The sequence below is a fragment of the Halichoeres trimaculatus genome, unplaced genomic scaffold (assembly GCF_033239565.1).
Source record: "Halichoeres trimaculatus isolate MK-OKI-2021-1 unplaced genomic scaffold, fHalTri1.1 fHalTri1_scaffold_17, whole genome shotgun sequence".
Classification (NCBI taxonomy): Eukaryota; Metazoa; Chordata; class Actinopteri; order Labriformes; family Labridae; genus Halichoeres; species Halichoeres trimaculatus.
In genome coordinates, this window is record NW_027437195.1 from 30,201,562 (window position 1) to 30,224,176 (window position 22,615).

General features: G+C 45.5%; 1 protein-coding gene across 2 annotated transcripts; it reads right to left on the reverse strand.

Annotated features, from left to right (window-relative positions):
* Nucleotides 1-1,358: 1,358 nt before the first annotated feature.
* On the reverse strand, nt 1,359-22,190 carry LOC141806351 (uncharacterized). Of its 2 annotated transcripts, none has more exons than XM_074691816.1 (7): nt 22,083-22,190; nt 11,232-15,175; nt 9,254-9,414; nt 8,918-9,093; nt 6,994-7,092; nt 6,152-6,909; nt 1,359-3,751 (listed from the first exon to the last, which is right to left on the reverse strand). In XM_074691816.1, exons 2-7 carry the CDS (start codon nt 15,069-15,071, stop codon nt 3,362-3,364), a joined length of 5,424 nt encoding a protein of 1,807 aa, XP_074547917.1. In that variant the 5' UTR covers nt 15,072-15,175; nt 22,083-22,190; the 3' UTR covers nt 1,359-3,361. The 2 variants fall into 2 exon arrangements, with proteins under 2 accessions (XP_074547917.1, XP_074547916.1); XM_074691815.1 differs by lacking the exon at nt 22,083-22,190 and adding an exon at nt 17,538-18,153.
* Between the last annotated feature and the right edge of the window lie 425 nt (nt 22,191-22,615).

Sequence of the window (22,615 nt, forward strand, 5' to 3'; positions counted from 1 at the left end):
AAATGTTGCCGATGATCCTTCCCCTTTTGACATTTCCCCCTCACCCTCTACCAGCACCTCACTGGTCAAAAATCACAGAGTGGCTAAAGTCACACACCCCTGCAGTCAATCCATTGTAGCTTCACATGACTGGACAATCCATGAAAATGTTTGTCTCTTCTTATTTGTTTAATTCCAGCCCTACCCTTTTTAAGTGCCGTTTTTAATTCATTTATGATGACCCTGATGAAGGCTACAAGCCGAAACGCGTTGGTCTAAAAAAGTTGTTTCCTAAACTACAAGTGTTGCTGGAGCTTTTCTGACCTCTTCAAGACTCTTTCTCTCCAAGCACCTTGGAAGTTGGTGAAGTTGTGCCAGGATTTTTTGACCTTTTACAGCTGATAGAAAAACACTTCCCCCTGTCAAAGGGGGAAAAATAATAATTTTCTTCTTTGGAGAGTCTAATCACTTCCTGACTCTACCTCCAGACAAATTTTACAATCCGCGAAAAAATACACTAGAACGGCAGCTGTCAATCATCATTAAACGTTACGTAAAACCTCGTTTTTAACCTTGTATAACTAATGAAAACAAACTTTTCAGAAAAAAGAGGACTTGGATACAAGATTACCAAATGATATCTTCAAATCACCACAACAATCAGACGTGAGAAACGTTTCTACCAGGTGGATTAATTTTTTAAAGTTTGACCACAGCCCATCTGGAATGACTGGGGAGATGGATTTTTTAACCTATACTTCAGCCAGCCACCAGGGGGAGCAGTTTTTGTGGAGACCTCACTTCGAGCCAAGCAAGATGACGTCCATTTTTATTTTTACAGCCTGTGGTTGTACTGTAATGCCGACTCATTCCAGTAGATGGCAGTAATTCACCAAAACCTGTCACCTGCATTTTCCCCCTGGGTTAGTTGGACGCCTGGGATTTTTAACATTCTGCAGATTTTGCAAGTTTTCACAAAATAGTCAGCACTGCTGGTGTAGGCGTGTCGGGACATGTGCGTCACTTTTAAGTGACCTCTGGAAACACGTATCGTGGTTTTTGCAGCGTGTTTTGTCAAGTTGATGAAGATGTTTTCTCAGAGCCACCGTACAACTCAGACCTCATTTTCTTTAAATATCTTAAAACGAGACATTTTTCTGGACTGGTCAGGGGAATGTGGCTCATGTTGAGTCTAAAAAGACTTTTTTTACTGAAAATAAGACAAAAACACTTGATTAGGTTTCAGGTTTTTGCAGCGCCCCCTGGAGATAAACTCAATGATTTCTTCTGAAAACCTTTCTCCTGTGCTTTAACTCAAAAAATCATGAAGAAGCTTCAACACACACACACACACACACACACCCTTTGGGTCAGAAATATTCTTTTAAAACAATTTTGAATTTAATCTGAAAAAGTAGAGCACCAAACAATAAAGTCCCCATAGCAGAAAAGAGGCACTCCGTCTTGACTCTTGCCAGTTTTGATGCAAAAAGCGAAACAACAGATTGGCTACAGAGGGTTTTTTCCTCCTCAAAGGATTTTTAGCTGAGAGGTAAAATGATTTGTCCTCCGTGTGTTGTACAGGGAATTTCATAGATATGAGAGGCACAATGCAGTTCACTTAATATGAATACACCATAAAAACAAAAACACAAACACATTCTGGGTACAGAAAGCAAAAAACGGCGTCACTTTTCCCTTCACATTTCATGAGCACTCTGCGTCTTTTATCACCACAAATAAAAAAATACAGAACCAGGAAATCAAAGCTACATACACCGTCAGAGAGGGAAACAAATTAAAGCAGTGCACCTTTGATTTTTTTCCTTTTTTTATGTAAACATGAGTGAACAAAGTTGTTTCAGGTTTTCCAAATTTTCGCTCCGAGACGTGATGTGAACGCACGACGCACTGCGATCGTTAACACCTCCGCCGACTTTTTTTTTTACCTCTTAGAGAGATATAAACAATCCGCTTTAAAAAGTTTTCAGAATTCAACACTGCAAAAATAGTTTAAATAATAAAAATACACAAATATTTACAAAGAAAGAAATGCATTTGGTGAACGATCGCGAAGCACAGCTAGAGTCGACCAACTCGCGCCGTTAACATCGTTACTTCAGTGATTTATCCAGTTAGACTCGAAAAATGCAAGAAAACACACTTTTGACTGATCAGAGCCCCTTAAATCGTGTGCAACATGTTGAGACGACAAAAATAAAAACGACTGGAATGTTTCAAAAACCACACGAGAAGACGAGTGACGTGTTTCACTCTCGTCAGTCAAAACACCGAGGATGAAAGGATGAAAGTGCATCGTCGAAAATCAAGAAATGGTCATCCAAAAGAAAGAAATAAAGAAAGAGATTCATTAAAAGTTCATGAGATCAAAAGCAATGCCAGCGTGGCTCACTGCATAACTGCATCACTGCTGCATAAGTACAGATATACCATATAAATAGTAGTCAAATATTTACCAGTATCAATAAGTGCTCACGTTCTAATATATAAATACATCTTACAGTTTTCATAATTACAGAATAACTTCCTCTATTTTTGTGCAATAGCAAATCCCATGCATTTTTACCAAGATAAAAACCACAACATTAAGAGAAATGCAACAAAAGAAACATTATTTAAGATTGTTTCACATAAATCAAGCTGCAGCCGTCCGTCAGACGAGACCTGACAGAAAAAAAAACAAGCTTTCCTTTGAGAGAACGCTCCGACGGCGCAGACGCGTCTGAATAAAGAGTAGCTCCGCGTTTTTCAACGTCAAACCCTCCGATACCGATGGATGAAAAAGCAAAATAAAGGCACGAACCCTTGCTGCTTGATTAGAAGCACCAAACTGCACAAGAAGCGTCTACTTAAAATTTGGTCAGACTGTTTCAGAGTACACACACTTTCCCCTTATAAATAGTCTCGTTTACTGCACTACTGCATCACGTCTTGATATGATTACATTAAACAACAGTCTATTTTCAAAGTACACATACAGTAAAATACACTGTTTATGCATCTAAGAAGGAGTATATGTTAAGGACATTTGTACAGAATCCATAAATATAATTTATGTGCAATTGTACGCAAACTACTTTGTCAAACAAAGGCATATTAGCATAATATCTTTCCATATTGCACCTGCACCCAACAATGATTTTCATCTTCCAAAGACATCCCGCAGCTCGTCCAGTAGTTTCAAAGAGAGGAGCGCGTCAGACGGTGAGTCTGGAGTCAGAGTCAAACCGAGCCGTCTGGAGGAAGTGTTTTTATATTGCCTCTAACGGGATAAAGATGGGGTTATATGCCTAAAGGGCAGAGGACGTCAGCAGAGCGGCGTCTGTTCCTGTGTCGAATCAAGAAGACGCTCAAAGCGGTTTCAGTGAGGGTCCTCTGTGGTGATCTTCAACGAGGCGATGGCTTTCAAGCAGGTCTGGACGTTCTCCTCCTGTCCGCCGTCCCCGACGCTGAGGTCGAGGGTTTTCTCCTGAGCAGCCAGCTGGTCCTGGCCTCTGATGTCCTCTCCTCCCGTCTCAAGCCCGTGGACAGATCCCTCGCCGCTCTGGGGTCTTGGCACCGAGGAAGGGGTGACATCAGTGGCGGAGGAAGAGGAAGGCGGGGACTGCAACATCTGGAGCCCCCCGACAGGAACGATGGGGAGCAAACTGTGGGCCTGCTGCTGGGAGTGGAGTGGGAGGTGGCTGAGGATGTTGGGGTGATGAGAACTGGCAGCGCCGGGAAGAGAGGAAGCCAAGCTGCTCCTTTGATCCTGAAACGACATGTTGGCAGCGTCAGGAGGAGTTTCAGCCGTGCCAGGATGATTTCTCATGTGGAAATATATTACAGTGGGCAAAAACGGAGAAATGTGAGAACACAGCGTTTCTTTGGTGGAGAAGGATCAGACTTTCTGTCAACGAGTGAAAAGACCCTCCAACCAAGGTTCGACAGCGTCACTCGTCTTTTTATCCGTCTTTGGACGATGCTTTGCTGTGCGACAGATTTATGGCTTAAGTAGCTGCGCTGAATCTGTGGACCAGAGGCTTACCATCCTTTTTCTCTATTTTTGCCCACCACCAACATTTCTACCAAAATACCACCCAAATCTGATACCAATTCCTTCCTAAATGCAAAACAATCCCAAAAACCAGTCTTAGGAGAGATATCGTGAAACTCTATGCATGCAACTAATTTCCCTTTTTCCACAGAAATATAAAGTACATCCAACTCAGCTGGTCTAAATGTAAAAAGAGACACAATTTACGCATAATTTGGACCATAATTCATTTAAGCAACATGATAAAAACACCTTGAGATGGGAGCTAAAGGCCAAATACAAATAGACCTTGGTCCAAGATGGCTTCTGTTTTTACTACCCAAACTATAAGGATGGGAATTGATACGATTTTGTCTATACCGATTCCCTTATCAATCCCTGTTGTGAATTTTCTTGGCATTCTCGGTGTCAACAACATTTAATTGAGTTTATTCTGTAAGTGAATAAAATGTAATTGGTCCCTGACTCTGGATATTTCTGGACATAATTAAACAGAAACAGGTAAAAATTTCACACAATGTGACGTTGATGTTCCGTGTTGTAATAGATTAATAATCCAACTAGGCCATCTAGTGTCTCAAAGTGGTTATAGCAATAGTTAAAGTTGTTTGGAACCTTTCCGTATCTATGAGCCTTTCATTAGCCTGTTAGCTTTTAGTATTTGACATCCTCAGTATTTTTTACAAAGAGTTGATGTGATATGTTTCTGTGATGAAAGTTTAAATTCTATTCTGAAGCCGAAGTTATACTGATGTATGCTAACTGCTAGCATATCAATGCAGTTTCCCATATATGTTAGCATCAAGCTTGTACTATTTTGTTATTTTGGTAAATCAGGTGATTTATACCATTTCGAATGTACTGAATATGAATCTCCTGAGAGAGAGTGATGAACATTTCTTTATGAAGTCAGTTCTTCAGGAAAACTTCAAGATGAAAATCCTGATTTTGAGTTTTCTTGGGAAACGTTAGCTAACCAAAAACCAGAACTTTAACTTTAAAGCCAGAGGGGACAGGGCCTTGTCTGTGGTAGGTCCCAAACTCTGGAACGCTTTGCCCCTGCACGTGCGAATGGCCCCCACAGTGAACTGTTTTAAGTCTCGTCTTAAGGCCCACTTTTATTCACTGGCTTTTAACACCGCGTGAGTTGTGTGGTCCTCTGTGTCTTTTAATTTATTTTATCTTATTTATCATTTTAATTCATGTTTTTATTTTTTTTATGTTTTATTTATTTTATGCTTTTTGCTTTTGTACAGCACTTTGGAGACGTTGGTCTGTTTTTAAAATGTGCTTTATAAATAAAGTGGATTTGGATTTGGATTTGGAACTGCTAAGCTAAGCTAGCTGCAGCAGACTAGTCGACATAAGACCCGGCCGCTCTGGCACAATGTAAAGAATTGATGAGGGAATCGTTAAGCACAAAGGCTAATGATATCGATGGATTGAAACATTTCTTATCGAGTCTCAACAGGAACCGGCTTTCAATTCCCATCCCTACCAAACAATATAAAAACAGCTTTATACAAGCTGCTCTAAGTCTGTAAAATAAGACCACACATAACTTCCTGTTTGTAAGAAGTATTAAACATTCATTCATTGTTATTCTTATTCTCATCCTAAAAATATTCTGCCCAACCCTTTCTTGCCCACAAAACAAGTTTATCCACTGGTTTAAACTGTTGACGATAGTCTTAAAAACTCTCTATCAGAAACAAATAAGTGATGTCATCACAGTCTGTGTTCCGAATAAATTGCTACACTAGTGTGGTTTTATGCCAGTTTGAATTCCACACAACTTCATCTCTGTTTTCTGCATCAAACTATGACTAAACCGCACAATGCTACCACACACCATCCACTGTCTGTGCTCGTTTACATCTGGGTAGTAGAATAATACACAACATTATGATGGCTGTCCAACATTTCAGGCCTAGGATAATAAAATATTTCAAACTGCTGTCTTCTGATGCCAACTAGTTAAAGAACTGGGTTTATGTAGTTCATCCTCAAGTTTACGTTTACACTGACCGATGATTCTGAACTCCAACTTTCAAATCGAGAGACCAGCAACTCCACTGTCAAGCCACAGCCTTCCTACACATCCCTCATACATACCAGCTCCATTTCCAGGGCTGCTTGTTGTTGAGCCATCTCCATCTTGGCCTGGTGTCTGGTCTTGTCGCTGCCCCCTCGGTGTTGGTGTGAGCCTCTGCGTGGAGAAACCGCCCTGAGCACGACCCTTTGCCGGCCCCTGACTGACGACTTTCCAGCGAGGTCTGATCCAGGAGACATGGGTCGCTCGATCGAGGCAGGGGAGAGGTGCTGAATGGACGTCAAGCCGGGAGAACCCGGTCTCAAAGGAGACGTATCCCATCTGGGCGAGGAGCGACCGCGTGGGGAGATCTCTCTCCTCGGGGATGGGTACCGCAGACGTGAAGGGGAGGGCTCCCTGATGGGGGACTCCCAACCAGGAGAGAGGAGGCAAGAGGAGTAAGGGTCAAAGAGGAAGCTGGCGTGGTCTGGAGACAGCATGGCCAGAGAGTCTTCATCCATGGACTTCTCTCTCTGATCCGGACCTGTCCGCGTACTGGTGGACTGTATCCGGGCGTCTGGGTCCGGCAGGGAGATGAGGGAGCAGCCGTGGATAGCAGCAGTCGCCGTGACTGACAGAGAAGTGACTCCACATGGCTGAGGACTTGTGCTTCTTGAGCGCAACTTTGGAGTGGAGTCACCTTCGTATTCATCGTCCTCATCGTCCTCTTCATCGATTTCATCAGCTTCTTCATCCATGCCGTCAGAGTCTTCTGCATCTGAGAACTGGTGTTTGGTTGGAGCCACGACTTCTGTCTTGGATTCTTGTTGGTTCTCATCGACTACAAAAGAGGAACACAAGTTGGGTTAGATTTCATCAGCTGTTATTTGTTTATCTACAAGAATGACGGACGAAAGATTCTCACCGTGTTCCTGGATCTCCGTCTCATCTAACGTCACCGACACTCCAAGCTCAAGACATTTCTTCATGTGCGCCTTTGACTTCATATGTTTTGTTAGATTTCCTTTAAAGAAGCAGAACAAATCACGAGTTAAGAAGCACATACATGACTGATCGAGCAGTTGACTTCCAATGAATTTCTGGAAATGGTGGAAAAGGTAATGGTGAACTGCCAGAGGTTGAGAGGAAAGATAAGGTCTCCTGAAAAACTACAAAAAGTATTGAAAATGTCATTTAAAGAAAGAGGTCTGCTCCAGGGAAATGAAGTCAAAGAAAGTCAAGGTGAGCTCAGAGAGGAGAGTTTCCTTCAGCATCGAAAGACACTCATGAACTGGGACTGGAGACTCTGACAGGTAGAGGTCTGCCAGAGCCAAAGCCAAACCAGCAGCTTCACAAGGAGGTTGTGACCCAGTCTCAGTTTCAGTTACTGTGAAGAGAAGACTTTGAGCTGCAGCTTTGACAGGTCAGACTGCAGAAAGAAAGACACCCATCACTGAGACAGAGGCTGGACCACCAGACCCCACCAACGGACTACTAAAGACTTGAAGACGGAGCTACGGACTGATGGATCAAAGTTTGAACTCTTTGCTTTATCATCAAGATTTCTGTGAAGTACGTTAAGGAAAGGGTGGTTCCTCCTACATCAGATGTAAACATGGAGGAGGAAGCTGGATGGTCTGGGTTCATCCTACAGCAAGACACTAAACCCAAACATGAGTCCAAGCTCTGCCTGAACCACTTTAAGAATAAAGAAGAAGAGAGTCGTCTTGGAAACATGGAGGGCCCTGCCAGCACAGTCCCGGTCTGCCGACTTAAGCCGCGTTTCCACCAAGCAGACGGCTCGTCTCGGTACGGCGTGCATTTTATGGCATTTCCACTGACTTATTCCACCAAACGTTGGACGTTTGAGAGACATGCAGACACATCACATCAGTAATGGGTCGGTCTGTCGAAGACCATATCTAGACATCAGAGCAACGTGCAAAATAGGAACAAATTTTGACATCTAAATCTGACTTTTTTTGATCGTTGGACATCATTTGCAGACCAAATCTAGACGTCAATGAGATGTTCAAAATGGATCCAAACATTTTTTAGACATTAATCTGACCTCTATACGACGTCCGAAAAAGACGTAATAAAATCTTTCATTCTGCACCTTCAGGAGACCTGATTTGGACGTCGAAAATTACGTTAAATATACATCATTTCAACGTCACATTGTGCAAAGTGATTCCAGGACAGATCCCCAAATGACCGAGACGAGCCGTCCCACTTTTTGGGACCCTTTCGTATGGGTACCAGACTGAACCGATCCACTCTGGGAAGGTGGAGCTACAACACTGCAGACCGTTGATTGGTCAAAAGAATCGTCACTTCCTGTGTGACAGCAGCTGCATTTCTCCTGGAGGCTCACAGACTTCTCTGAAACAAAGCTTGATTGTTCTTTGTACCAAAGAGCTACATGACAATCACAGAGAGGACGAAATGCTTTGGATTTAGTAGCGGGGTAAACTGTGTCGCGCTGCTACAGCGTCACACTATTGTTTAACAGCTGCTTTCGGCATCCGATTCACACGCCGCCTACCACGAGAGGGCACAGTTTGCCGTGGAAACACAAACTCAACTTAGGCTCAACTGTACCAAACTGTGCCAAACCGTACTGAACCTAACCGGACTGCTTGGAAACACAACTCAAGACCCTATGGAGCTGGTTCGGGATGAAACGGGCAGAAGAAGGAAATCAAAGAAACCTACAGATGACCAGCATCTTGACGACCATGCAGAGTCACCATTTCAGAGGACAATGAGATGTTAAACTTCATCATTTCATTAACAAACTGAGCTGAATCCGACCTCCAGGATCAGAAAAGTGTGGCGCTCCTCACCTTTAGTTTTGAAAGCGAAGTTGCAGACCCTGCAGATGTACGGCCTCACGTCCGTGTGTGTCCTGATGTGTTTCTTCAGCATGCTCGGCTTCTTACAGCGAATGCCGCACTCCTCACAGATGTATTTCCCACGACCTCGACCTCTGACGTAGACGTAATCTTCATTGGACTTGAACCTGGAGGTTCACACAGTTCCATTAAAGCACTTAAAACAAACCTGAGGGGATAAAACTGCAGAGGCCTAAACACAGAGCAGGGACTGACAGCCTAATATAGCTGCTGCATTCGCTGTCAGCAGAAATGACAAGTGTTATGATAACTAATATCTTGACTGACCCTCCCTCGAAGATCTTAATTCGTGTTGGCACCGTCTGGGTTGTGGCTGCCTCCCTCTCTTTCCACTCCTCCTTGGTAGGTTTCGCTCTGCTGCTGCTGGCGTCTTTGGCCTTCTTTCCGTAGGTGATGTCCACCTCTTTGGGCTCTGGTTTCCTCTGCAGCTGAATCAGATGAATAAACATTTTGTTAACATCCCTTTTAAATGGACACTGCACAGACAACGTAATGTGATGCTTCCAGCGCCGTAAGTCACACGTGGTTGTATACAGCATGTTGTGCAAACAGGAATAACGCTGAGCGCTGATGCTGGGGGAAACCAAGTACAGGTAACTAATTTATTTCTTAACTTTTGTGCTTCTTTAGTTGGAGACTGTGAGTTTATGTCATTATTCATCACATGAGGCAGTCTAAATTTAAGTGCAGTGACAACAGTGTCTTTTTCTGTGACACAGAGTATACTTGGGGGTGTTTTTGTTTGTTTTTTATACTGTTACCTGCAGCTGATATTTGGGCCTACACAGGGGATAACTGCAGCTGAAGTGATTAGTTTATTAATTTAAATCCTTACTGCTAGGTAGTTAATATCAGAAAAAACACACTGTAACAAATTACCATAAATTTACAAAAATATTTCAAAAGTAAAATCCTGTTATGTTTAAATGCAGCACTGTAAATAATTATCCCACAAAAAAATGGACTTACAGCAAGTGATTTTTGTTGTGACAGCGTTTTGTAACCATGAGTGAACACAGTGAATACAGGATCCTGCTGTACATACAGATATTAACTGTGGGGGGCACAGACTGACTGACCATTTGTCGTTGCTTCATATGGCACGGACTAGTTGCTGTGCTTCACGTAGCATGGACATACTGTCTTTGCTCCAAATAGCACTAAGTGGCTGTCTGTGCTCCACATGGCAGGGACCGACTGTCTGTGCTCCAATTATAATGGACTGGCTGTCTATGCCCCAAACGGCAGGGACTGACTGTCTGTGCTTCACATTGCATGGACCATCTGTCTGCGCTCCAAATAGCACTAACTGGCTTTCTGTGCTCCACATAGGATGGACAAGTTGCCTGTGCTCCACATAGAATGGACTGGCTGCCTATGCCCTAAATGGCAGGGACTGACTGTCTGTGCTCCACATAGCATGAACTGGCTGCCTGTGCCCCACATTGCATTGACAGGCTTTCTTTGCTCCACATAACTTGGCTTTCTGTGCTCCACATAGCATGGACAGGCTTTCTGTGCTCCCACAGGCATGTACTGGCTGTCTGTGCTTCACATAGCTGGGACTGTCTGTCTGTACTCTACATAGCATGGACAGGCTGTCTGTGCTCCTCATAGCATGGAATGGCTGTCTGTGCTCTAAGAGGCACTAACTGGCTGTCTATGCTCAACATGGCAGGAAAAGGCTGTCTGTGCCCCACATGGCACAGACCATGTACCCATTGATTTTTAAAGTGTGTTGGCCAATTTTAAAAATGGAGAAAAAGATAATCTGAGTTTTTTGGGGGTTTTTTTGTTTGTTTGTTTTTAGTTTTTTTTTCAGTTAACTTTAAATTAAAAAAAATTAAATTAAAATTTAATTGGTGCACAGACAGACTGCATGTGCCGTGGAGCACAGACAGCCTGTGCCCCACAACATCTCAAAGTAAAGCATGGATTTATATCCACTGTTTTCCCTCATCCACAGTTACAAACATCATCACAAAAAAAGACTTTTTTCTGTAATTTAATGGTAAAATACTGGCAGCAGTGTTGATAGTATTTCACTGTTATTTCACATTCATGTGCTGTAATCCAATATACAGTTATACTGAAGAAATAAATAACAGTACATGCACTGTAAGATAACAGGAAATTTCTGCCCAACTCCTGCTGTCAGTATTTTACTGTTATTTTACTGTGAAGTTTTTTTTATCAGTGTATTGATGGACTGAAAAATGATGTGAAAAAGGGATTTTTGTGTCACCTGTTCCATGGTCTGCCTCCACAGGATGAGGGATGAAACCAGTTTCCCCGTTCCACTCTGAGACATGGCAGCCACAGTGTAAATCACCTTCTCTCCCCTCTGTTTGGATCGCAGCAGAGCCAGCGCGGCGCTCGTCGACAGCTCCAGCGGGTTGGGGTTGTGGGAACTCACACACCAGGTGGCGTACACGGAGAAGAAAGGGGCGTTGGTGTGAGAGCAGCTCGGCTTGGTGTAGTTGAGATAACACCAGCTCACACCTGTCGTCGTGCGAAGACTTGGAAACTGAGATAACAGCCTCGAATGCTCGGTGTCTGAGATCAGGATATCTTGACTGGTAACCAGCTGCGCCACCGTATCCATCTGCACCCGTTTCTCCATGCCAACATCTTTCGCTTCACTGATTGATATCATGGAGTAGGATGGTGAGCTGCTTTCCAAGGAGCTGCTCTCCATACTTGACTCCAGTCCGTGGTCGGCTGGCTCCGTCACTTTTTGCTGAAGTGTGATAAATTTGCTCCTGTGTGACTCATCCTGAGGCGTCGATGCACCCTGCTTCTCCGACCTTTGCCCCCTCTCTTCGCTCAGATTACATTTCCCCAACTCGACGGCACTCAGCTCCTCGACGATTTGGCCGAACATCCTTTCCTCTTTCACGCGTTTTTGCTGCTTGACCTCCATGAAAAGGTCAAGGCTGCTGGCTGGGGACAGCATCCGTTTGTTGGCGCCGCCGCTGGAGGCGTTAGTGGTCGAGATGGTCCGCGAGGTCAGGGAGAGCGGGATGCCTGTTTTGAGTTTAGCTGATGACAGATCGAGGGCTTCGACGCTGAGGCTTTGCGTGGAGGACGGTCTTGGATGAGCTGATAGATGATGGGAATCTACATTTGCAGACAGACGTGTGGTTTGATTCTGAGGGGTGGATGTGAGGGGGCAAACGTCATACTGATTGTCGATTATCTGCGATACTGTCGTGTATGTGATACTGCCAAAGGACGGGACATGAGTCTGTATCCTTACAGGAACTAGCAGGCTGGGATGTGACAGCTGGGGAAACGTGTTCCCGGCAGAGAATATTGGCAAAGTCTGCGGCAGGACAGCAACTGCTGTGAAAGGGGGGGACGTGCTGCTGAAGTGGTGCGGAAACACTTGTGACGGGACTTGTGTTACCTCAGTGTCCATATTCAATGACTCCTGTCGCACCAAGTTCCCCCTCCTTCTCTCCCTCACAGAGGAGTAGCCGCCGCTGATGTCCACGTGTCTAACTTTGGATGTCGGAGAAAGACTCCCGTAGTCAAACGATATGCTGCGTACCTCTGGGAACTCCTTGCGCAAGTTACACGGCGCCTGCTCTGAGGAGGAGCGTCTCATTTCATGTTGTTGACGCTGGTTAAGCAGAGAGAGAGAGTGCCCGCTCCCTGGCACGGCGAGGAGCTCGAGGGGTTTGCCAAATTCGTCCTGCCTGGCCGGAGAGACGGACTTCAAGCACTCCTCTCTGTCGAAAGAGAAGGCGGAGCTATACGATAAGTTGCTGTCTTGGCTCGGGCTGCGGGAGAGGCTGGTGCACGCAGACTCAAAGCTGGACTCACCCGAGGAGTGCTCGATGTCGGCTAAGCGAAGCCTTTTTTTCTTTGGAGGGAGCTTTTCTGGAGGGAATTGTGCTAAAGTTTCACTCCTCTGAGGCCACTGAAACTCCTCCACGTGCTTCTCTGGCTCCTTCACCTGCACCTCGGGGGCTTTTTCTGGACTGTCAGGCTCCACGGTGACCCTGATTTCTGGCACCTGTATATTGGGCTGGCGCACCAGTTTGGGGCCTATCTGAAAAGATTGCCTGAGCCTGCTATCAGACCTTTCTAGCTCATATGATTCGCTTGCCTCCATGGCCTGAAAAGAAACACTTTCCTGCCTCTGCCCTTGATATTTGTAGGTTTCTGTCTGCTCAGAGAGGGGCCTGGTTATCGAGTTTGTGTGCTGGATAACTGAAATTACATTCCCTAAAGTTTTACGTCCAGACATTTCAAGGCTCACTGATATGTCCATGTCACACCTGTCCACCACACCTGAAGAGCGACCCTTTCCTGGAGCCATAATCCCAGCCCCAGCTTGTTTTGAATCACTTAAATCAAACATCTCCTCACACTGCTCGTGATGGACCTCATATTGACCTTGCAAATCTTCCTCCTCCCTCTTTTCTTTCCGGCGCTTCCTCGTCGCCAGCTCCATCGCGTGTCTGTGATGGCTCAGGTTAGTCGCCACGGAGGGGAAACTTTCCATTTCCAATCCTGGGTTTGCACCGCCGCTCTCGCTCATCTTCCCGTGACTGTCGGCGTCTGTGTGGCCTTCGTGTGCGGAGAGTTCGAAAGCAGCCTGCCGCCTCAGCCTCCGATTGCCTCCGGTGCTTGTCCTCTCATCAAACGAGTGGCTTCCTCGGAGGGCTTGAGGCATGGTCAGACAAACCGCTGAGGCTGTTGGCATCGAGTTGCTTCTGATCAGAAGGCCCACATCTGAGCCAGAATCAGACTCAGGCTCCTTCAGCTCTTCCCTGGCAAACGACTTGGTGTTTATCTTGATTGACTCGACCGTGTCTTTCTCTTGGGTGAAAACGCGGGACACGCCTTTCTCGGCCCGTTTGCTGACGTACTCACTGGAGTCCGTGCTGCAGGCCACGAAGGCTGCCGTCTGCTTCGGGCTTGGTCTGTAACACTTCCCAAACATAATCTCTTGGTAGGACTTTGCGTTGGTGTTGGGGGGACCGGTCTGGTGCTCAGTACTCTCAGAACGTGAGAAGTACCCAGAGTCTGTGCTGCCCTTGCTGGACTGACTCGGTAGGGACAGATTGTGCTCCGAGTCGCTGCTTCTTTTTTCAGACAGCCGGAGTGCAAGCCTCTGTTTGATGGTGCTAGATTGAATTGCACGGCTTGCCTCGGCAGCGGCAGGAGGTGCATTGATTTCTGGGGTCTGGGATGAACCATCCTGAGCTGACATCGACGTGGCTCCCTTTTTCTGAGCAATGAGATTTAGTACTTTTACAGCAGTGTTATCTGATCCCTCCAGTGGAGAGTCCAGCAGCAGCAGCGGGTCATTAAGAGTGTCCTCGTCCGTGTCCGTGCTTTGCTCAGCATCAGAGAATAACTCTCCTTCCCCTTCAAAGGACCCCTGGTCTGTGTTGGCATTATAAGAACCCAGTTCTGAGAGTGGCACTGTTCCAGCTTTCACCGAGTGAGCATGGGACTTTCTGTGTTTGTACAAATTACTCTTGGTCTTGAAGGAAAACCCACAGGGGACACACGGGTAGGGCCGCTCCCCGGTGTGCGAGCGTATATGTTTCTTCAGCACGCTGGGTTTGGCACATGCCCGTCCGCAGTAATCACAAACGTACTTCCCGGGCTTTTGCGGTTTCTGTTCCACCTTGCTCACGGTCTCTGACAGCTGGTCCATCCCTGAATGGGAGCACTGTTGTTGGACTTCAGGTGAACTGGTGGACTTCCTGTGAGATGCAGGTCCTGGTGACTGTGCAGAGCCTAGCTGACACAGAGCTTTCTGTCTGCCACTGGGAAACTGTTTGATGGACTGTCCTGGATATGGAGACACCTCATGGTCCTGATGGCTTGTGGCCTGGATTTGGGAGTGCTGATCTTCTAATTGCAGTGATTTCCCTGAGTCAGACATTTCTTTGAAACCACTTGTGCCTTCCTGCAGTTGTTGGTGCCACCCCTTGCCTTCTGAGTCCACCGACGGACTCCTTTTAGTCCGGGCTGCCTCTGCCATGCATTTCTTCTGTGCAACATTTCTGTCCTGACCCTCGGAGGAGCTTTTCACCCCTGCAGTGGCTTCAAGTGACTCCATGAATCCAATGTCACTGTCTTTGGGATCGATTTTCAAGGACACCGCCTGTTATGTAACTGTAGTGATATTAACATGTGTGTGAACTGATTGCTGGGAAGGGTCATCTGAAAGAAATCAGACAGAGATGGGTGTTAGACAACTGGGTTAAGGATGCATGGAAAAATAGAGGATGCACAATCGAATAATCAAAGCTTTAGCTGTTAAATCTAATTTCAGATTCCTCCTTTTTAGAGCAAGCTGTACTCAAAAACCTCTGAATAAAAACAAAGTCTAAAAGTCATAATGAGATTATTTACAGCAGGGAGGGAAACAAACACATTGTCAGCGTTGGAGTCTCTAAAAACTTCCTGGCAGACGACCTGAAGTTGCCGAATTGTGCGTCTATTTGAGGCACAAGCGATTATAGCATGTGTGCAACGGTGGTCCTGAACTGTGAATTTTATGAGTGCAAAGGTTGAAACACTAAAAATAGGATAAATAGGTTTAAAAGGGGTCAAATTGTGGTTCCCAAAGTAAGGGTCAACACAGAAGGGAGTTTGTGCAGTGGATCAGTGAAACCAGAGTCATTTAGGAAACACGACAAATGCACAAAGGTCGACTGATTTCTTCCTTATCAGGTAAGTAAAGAGTCTAAGAGATGTCTTTTTGTTTCTTTTGCAAAATCCAAGGAGGTTACCGGTCTCTTCAGGGGATTTCTGGGGGAAAAGTTTGGGAACTCCTGCTCTATGTTGCTCCAACACTTCAAAAAATGAAAGTCCACTTCCTTTTTGTAAAAATCTACGAAACCTACAGCCAGGCAAACAACTCCTTCTTTAAAATAAATGCCTTTTTTGACAGTCTGTGTGCAAGGTTTGGCAATAAACACGATGGACTACTCAGGCTTTTTTGATTTACTGGCTTAAATATTCAGCGTTCTGCAGAGGATGGGGATGAAACGTGTGACTCAGTCAGCTCATGTGTGATGAAGTCAGGACTCCACCTGCCCCTGCTCCAGCAGCCGCCACATAAACACGGCGAAAAGCTTCCCTCGGGTCTCAGGATGGTATTCCTACTCGTCGTTACGGGATCAAACCCGTTACAAGTGTCATCCTCTCCGCTCTGAGCTGCCCTGTGCAAAAACACTCCCGACTCATCACCATCATCTTCCCTGTGGTTAAAGTGAATTCTTTCGCCGCTACTCTTTCGCCTCGCACCATGGGGATGGATCTCTGAGGGCACGTCATTTCCATCTTCTCAGTATCAAATGCTGTGTCCTCCCTAACGAGGTTATGTAAGATTATCTGGTTCAAACCCTCTGAGTTCCCCTTAATTAGGACATCCTCCGACTCTCTTCCTCTCTCCTCTCTTTGTTAGCACACCGCGCACTCCTCAGGCAGAAACCAGAGGATACAAATCCAAGGTGACTCTCCAGATGCCAGGAGATGCTTGAAAGCAGCTGTAAGGTCCATAAATCTGATTTTCATCTTGCTTTCTTGCTCATTGCCTCTTTCGGCTGATTAGGGTTGTGTCGCTTTCGCACAGATTTGACAGCTTCTTCCAGAAAAAATATGAGTGCGTATGAAGGATGGTGAGGGCTGCCTCGGATTGGAACGCTCCACGTTTCAACGAGGAGGTTTACTGAGGTAAACTAAGTGGGGTGCCTGGGGGTAACGAAATTCAGAGGCCTGAAAGGGAGCTCCCTTTCAAGGTCGGTCTGACCTCATTGCTTAGTTTCCATCCTCTGTAAGCTACAAGAGGAGGGAAGGGGGAATATGGGTGCAGAGTGACAGCCAGATAAGACCCTCAGAAACAATGCATACCTTTGAACTAAGCACGATAGAGAGGGAACAGAGCCGACATATTCAGAGTCTCACTCCCGGGTCCCTTCAGACTTCTCTGCATGAAGCCCGTACCTGCACATCTCCGTCTCCCGCTCATGGCAACAAGCTCTAACCTTTACGAAAATATATGACACAGCAGCAATGACGTGCAACAACAGGAGGCAGGTGGGTGGCAGTAGGTGTTTTTCAGGATGGTAGTGGGCTGACGGAGGTACAGTATGACGATCGCATTGATGGAGAGACGACTTCTTGATTAGATTCAATGAATCAACAGACAGACATTCCTGGGGCTCATCCTGTGCTGCTCCTCACACACACACAAAAGGGGGACAATGACCAAACACTTGCTGAATATGGAGAGCATCATCACGCCGCTGCATTACATCATTAGAGGCAAAGTTGGCCATGAAAGGGAGCAGACATGAAGCCCCACGCTGACAACAAATCCATAAATATCATAAAGAGGAGACCGGCTTGGTGGGCAAAGCCTCGGTGGGTCTGCTGGAGCAACATAGCTCATAGCATGCAGTATGAAGCATCAGCCTGTGATCTGAATGACAGAAAGCACACACACACACACACACACAGGCTCTGATGGGAAGAAAGCAGCTGACATTCAGATATCAAACATAATCCTCATACAAACCTGACATTTGAATAGTCCCTGCTCCCATATCGACAGTCACATGTGACATTCCTCATGCTGCATAGTCCGTTTCTCCATTCTCCTCATGCCCCGGCAACAATAATGAAATAAATTAGCAAGGTAAAGTCCCATCAGTCATGAAGCTGCTGGCTGACTGGGTGTACATTAGAAGATCTATTGATGCGAGCTAGTCACCAGAGAAAATACCCAACCGTGACGTGCGGACCCAGGCACAAAAATAGCAAAGGGGCCCTGGGAGGGATTACACAACAGCCCACGTTTAAGGACGCTTTTCCTCTCACTCTCGCTCTCAGCAGCAGCAGCTGCCGCGCTCTACACACAAAGTGGGGGAGTCAGATATCATGATGCAGAGAGCTGGACATCACCTTCCCGGAGAGACAGCTGGAGCTCATTCATGCTCACTCTTCATCCTCCAAATCTTGTATAAAATCCTGCAGGTACACGTCTTCAGTGAGATAATCCAGGATGGATGGGGTGTATGCAGAGCAGAGGAGTGACAGGCTGAGTGAAAAGCACTAATCACATGGTGCTGCAGCTCTGAATGTACATTTCCCACAGAGTGATGCTTTCGGTTTGTATAGCGAGAGGAACTCAATGAAAAGACTTCACGCCGCTGGCTGCGAGGATGCTGAAAAAATGAGACATGTTCTCTGAATCCTGAGACACCCACAGCCGGCTCGGAGCCAGCTCTCCCCCCATCACGACAGGATTCGCTTTGTGAATGGAGAGAGTCGTGATGAGGGTGTCATTAACACAGCAAAAAGTAGGACAATACGGCAGATTATGTGCAGCTGCAAACCTCATCCTGTGAATCAGATCTATGACACGGTGCTATTTCAGCCTCCACGTTAACGCCACGGCTTCTCATGATCTACCTGAAACTTCAGACTGCGGTCGCACTACTTATCATCCTCCTCCAGTAGAAAATGAGACATGATCAGTTTACACCTCTGCATGGATGAGACAGTTTAACATCTGTTGATATCCACTCACTGCAAACACAAACAGTTACAGTAGAGTAAATGCTTCAACGTGGCGTGACCATTGTTCCAGCAGAAAGGATTCATTCATTCATTCAGTCAGTTGCAAACACTGATAAAGCAAATAACTCTGTTGACATAAACTGGGCAAACATTTGCTTTCAATTGCCACAACAAGTCCCATTGGTGTGACCAAGTGAGGTTACCTCAGGACAATGACTGTCTTACTTCACAGCTGTGCTAAAAATTAAAATTGTAGAAATCCCTGAATCTGCCCGTAAACTCATCAAAACGCTTGCTTTGAAAACTAGCACCAGATCTTAGCTAGTTTTCAAGAAACTAGCTGAAATGATGTCACCAAGTAAGTAGGCCTTTACGGCATTAGTCGACGTTTTTACAGCCTGGTTCGGCACGTCTTGGGTCTTGGTAGTCATCGTGAAGCATCTGTTTACATGAAGTGCGATCTCATCAGAGTCAGCACAATGAGACACAGAGAGCACTGCTACAACTTTAGAGACTTTTGGTAAGTCGTTTTGGCCTGACACAGCCCTCTAACACCCCCGCTTTGTTTAAAATGATTGTTGAGATATGCGCTTGCGTTGACCATACGTCATGGATCGCTCATGCTTTCCGCGTGCTTGTGCTCAAGCATGAAGTAAACCATGCCGAAGCCCACCTCTCCAAAGCGTGCCAAAGCAGAGTAGTGAAACATGCTTAAGTACGGCATGGTTTACCAGTGTGAGCGCGTCCTTAGTCAGCTCAAGATCAGACTATTGAAATGCATGTAAACAGCTCAAGGTCCGTTTCTCCTCCCTGTATGTACGAAGATGTATCCATCCTTTTCAAAGAATGTTACTGTCATTTCTGACTTGCTTCCATGTGCTCTTTACGTTGGCATTGCTGTTAACCAATAGATCCACCAGGGGGAGCAGCCCAGACTCAAAAGTTTTTGACAACAACAAACTCTAAAACAAAACATGGCGGCTGTGGAGGAAGTGTTGCTAATTTACCGCTTGCATAAAAGACAATATTTCTTCTTTGTATCACACTGAAGCTACGTATCTAGTAGTAAAAGTAACACTGCTCCTACCGTTTCCAGTGGTACTGCTCTGTTTTGCTCATATGCGCAAGCTTTCTAGGAACATGCAGAAATATGGACAAATCAAAGAAGGCTCCATCCGTATCCTTATGTAGCATAAATGGCCCTTTAGTCGAACGGAAGTTGGACTAAGTATGACTTGATTGACACTCCTAGATAATGCGATCGCTATTGGACAAAGGTTGGATTAGGCAGGACTTGGCAGGTCTTGGTATGCCAGCATTAAGCCCTGAGAGGAAGTAGATGACCATGACAAATATGGTCACTGCGCTCATACAGTCTATGACTCCAACACAACAAACGCCATGGCACGTAGTGACCTAAAAACATGAAGAGCTACAGCTACATCCATCTTGGCAATTGTTGTTTGAACCAAAACTAGCTTGATACGCACATAGCTTCACCTATCTAAAATTGAGAAACTGGAGAGTAACGTTCTCAGGCGGAAGTCTGATTCTCTTTATAAGACTTGATCCCCTGCCGTGACTTTAAGATCGACCTTAGTCGTACTGAGTGGGGAGGCTTAAAGCCTGCCTCATATCAAATACAGCTTCTGCAGACGAAAGGCTTCAAAATGATGTATTAGAAACAGATGGGTGACATCACTGACTACATCTGTACTTTATACAGTCTGTGTTCATGACACACTGGAGGGATGGGCCTCAAACACCAAGGTCTGCCTATAGCTTCGGCCTCTAGAGGGCTGGCCAATCAGAGGGAAGGAGACAGCAGATACAACAAAATGTTTCAGACAAAGGCTGAAGAAATGGTTTTCCAAAACACCAGGGGAGAAAAATACACTTTTTTTTTTAAGATATACTCTTTTTAAGATGAGATGCTTTCAGAGTCTTTTGTGTTACTCTGGTTTTACTGGATGAACAAACAATCTTCGATTAAACCAGTAAGGCTAAAGGTGTGTTGATTGGAAGATGTTAGCCAAAAATGCTAAGGAATTAGCATGTGATTGGCAAAAACGACCTGGCTATACCATTAGTGTTTTAAAATGAGATTGTTTTTAAGCTAATTTGAATCTCCGCTGAGATGAGGCAGGCCAAGCAGTGACAGGAAATCGACAGGTGAACGAAACAGAGCGAAATGTGTTCAAAGCTAGCAAAGCTAAGGCTTGAGATCAGGAATCTGAGGGCATGTTTTCAGGATAAATTTAAAGGCTAGATTTCTAAAAGTCATGAAATAAATGTGAAATCATGGATTGTTTTGATGAAAAATGCCTGGAATGAAACGAGCAACAGCTGGACGGGCAACAGGTCAAAACACACCACAAAGTGAGAATCTGCCAAAATCAGCAAATAAACCCTCTAACCTGCCAGAAACCATCGGTTTCATCATTTGATTTGGAGGCTGCTCTTTTGTTTTCGTATTCCAGTAACAATCGGGGTTTCCCTCCCTCATTTCCATGGATTTATGACCGTCCCCTTCAGGCTTTTCTGTGAAACTCTGGCCTTTCAGCACAATATAATTTACACAACTATAAATACCTCACCCGCACTGACCATCCTCCTCAGCTCCCCTCTGAGCCGCTGGGTGAGAACAACTGGGCGTCTCTATGAATAGGAGTCCTTGGCTTTGGGCTGCAGCCGAGGCATGTTTAACAGAGGTCTTAACACGGAGCTTAAACAGCACAACAAAGGCTCCAAACTTATGCAACCACTTCACTTTAACTTCAGTGGATTCTGGATCGAACCGAACGCCGAGCCTGCGTTTCCTGCAGCAGGAGCAGCCCTGTAATCTCCCAGAGACTTCACCTCCCTCAGAGCCAAAAAGCCCTGAATGCAGAGCCTGTGAGTCCCTCCACAGTATGGAATTGCAGGGAGCTATTATTAGATATTGCCTCTAACAAGCCGAAGATGAAGTTGAAGCTAACTAACTGCACTGCAGCTGAGATCCATTATGCTGTATTCAGGATCTAGAGGAGCGGCACTAAAATGGCTGATACTCAATGTGCAGTGAAGGTCAAGTCGCCCATCTCTATAAATATAATGGTCTGTCCCCCAGGATGTTCCACACGGCTTGGCATTTCCACTGTCCAAAGCCGCGCCGCCGCCGCGCCGCTACGCCGCTGACCAGCTCAAATCTGCCACAAATTTGCATGTGATTGAATGCCACACATGCAGCGACTACGAGCGGCCTCTAATGATGTTAGCGGTTAAACAGATGGGAGGGGGAAGAGGGGGACAGAGGGGACAACACACACACACACACACAAAGAGAGGGAGGAGGGGGAGGAGGGGGAGGGTGGTGTTTATGAATGGAAGGAATGAGGTTTTCCTCCCTGCAGGCTGTAGTGGCTGTCATATGGCTGACTGAGATATCACTTACAGGGGAACACTACAGCTCCAACAAACAGCTGATACAAACAAACAAACAAAAATCACCTCATGCATCAATCAGACGCTCAAAATGCAGAAAAAAAAAAACCCACTTCACCTGATTCACCTTTGGGAGCATCGTTTCATTTATCCGTCTCTTTAAACCAGCCTCTCAAACCAGCTGTACTTACGCCATTATCGCAGCAGTACCTGAAAATAATCTGACATGATTGTGTGTTTCCATGGAAACCATGCCAACGTCTGTAGCAGCTTGCTGCTTCCTGTCTACATATATAATTACCAGAGCAGATTACAGCAACAAGGCTGCAGAAATGAGAGGAGAAAACAGGCTTCAGCCACGAAGATCTCATCACGCAGCGTTACAGGTCGCTCTGACTGACACAAAAATAGAGCTGAAAGAGAGGGGAAGTGTCAGTTTGGGCCATCATTCAGAAGAAGAATGGGTATAGAAATGAAACAAATAGATCTTTAATGTAATTTATACTGCTTTACATGTTATACAGGATACAACAGCTCAGGTAGAGCTGCAAAGGTAAAACAAAATACTCAAAATAAAGCCCTATTTGTTTAACGTGTCTGAACATATCATCACATTAGATGCTAAATGTGGCTAACACTTGCAGAACTAGC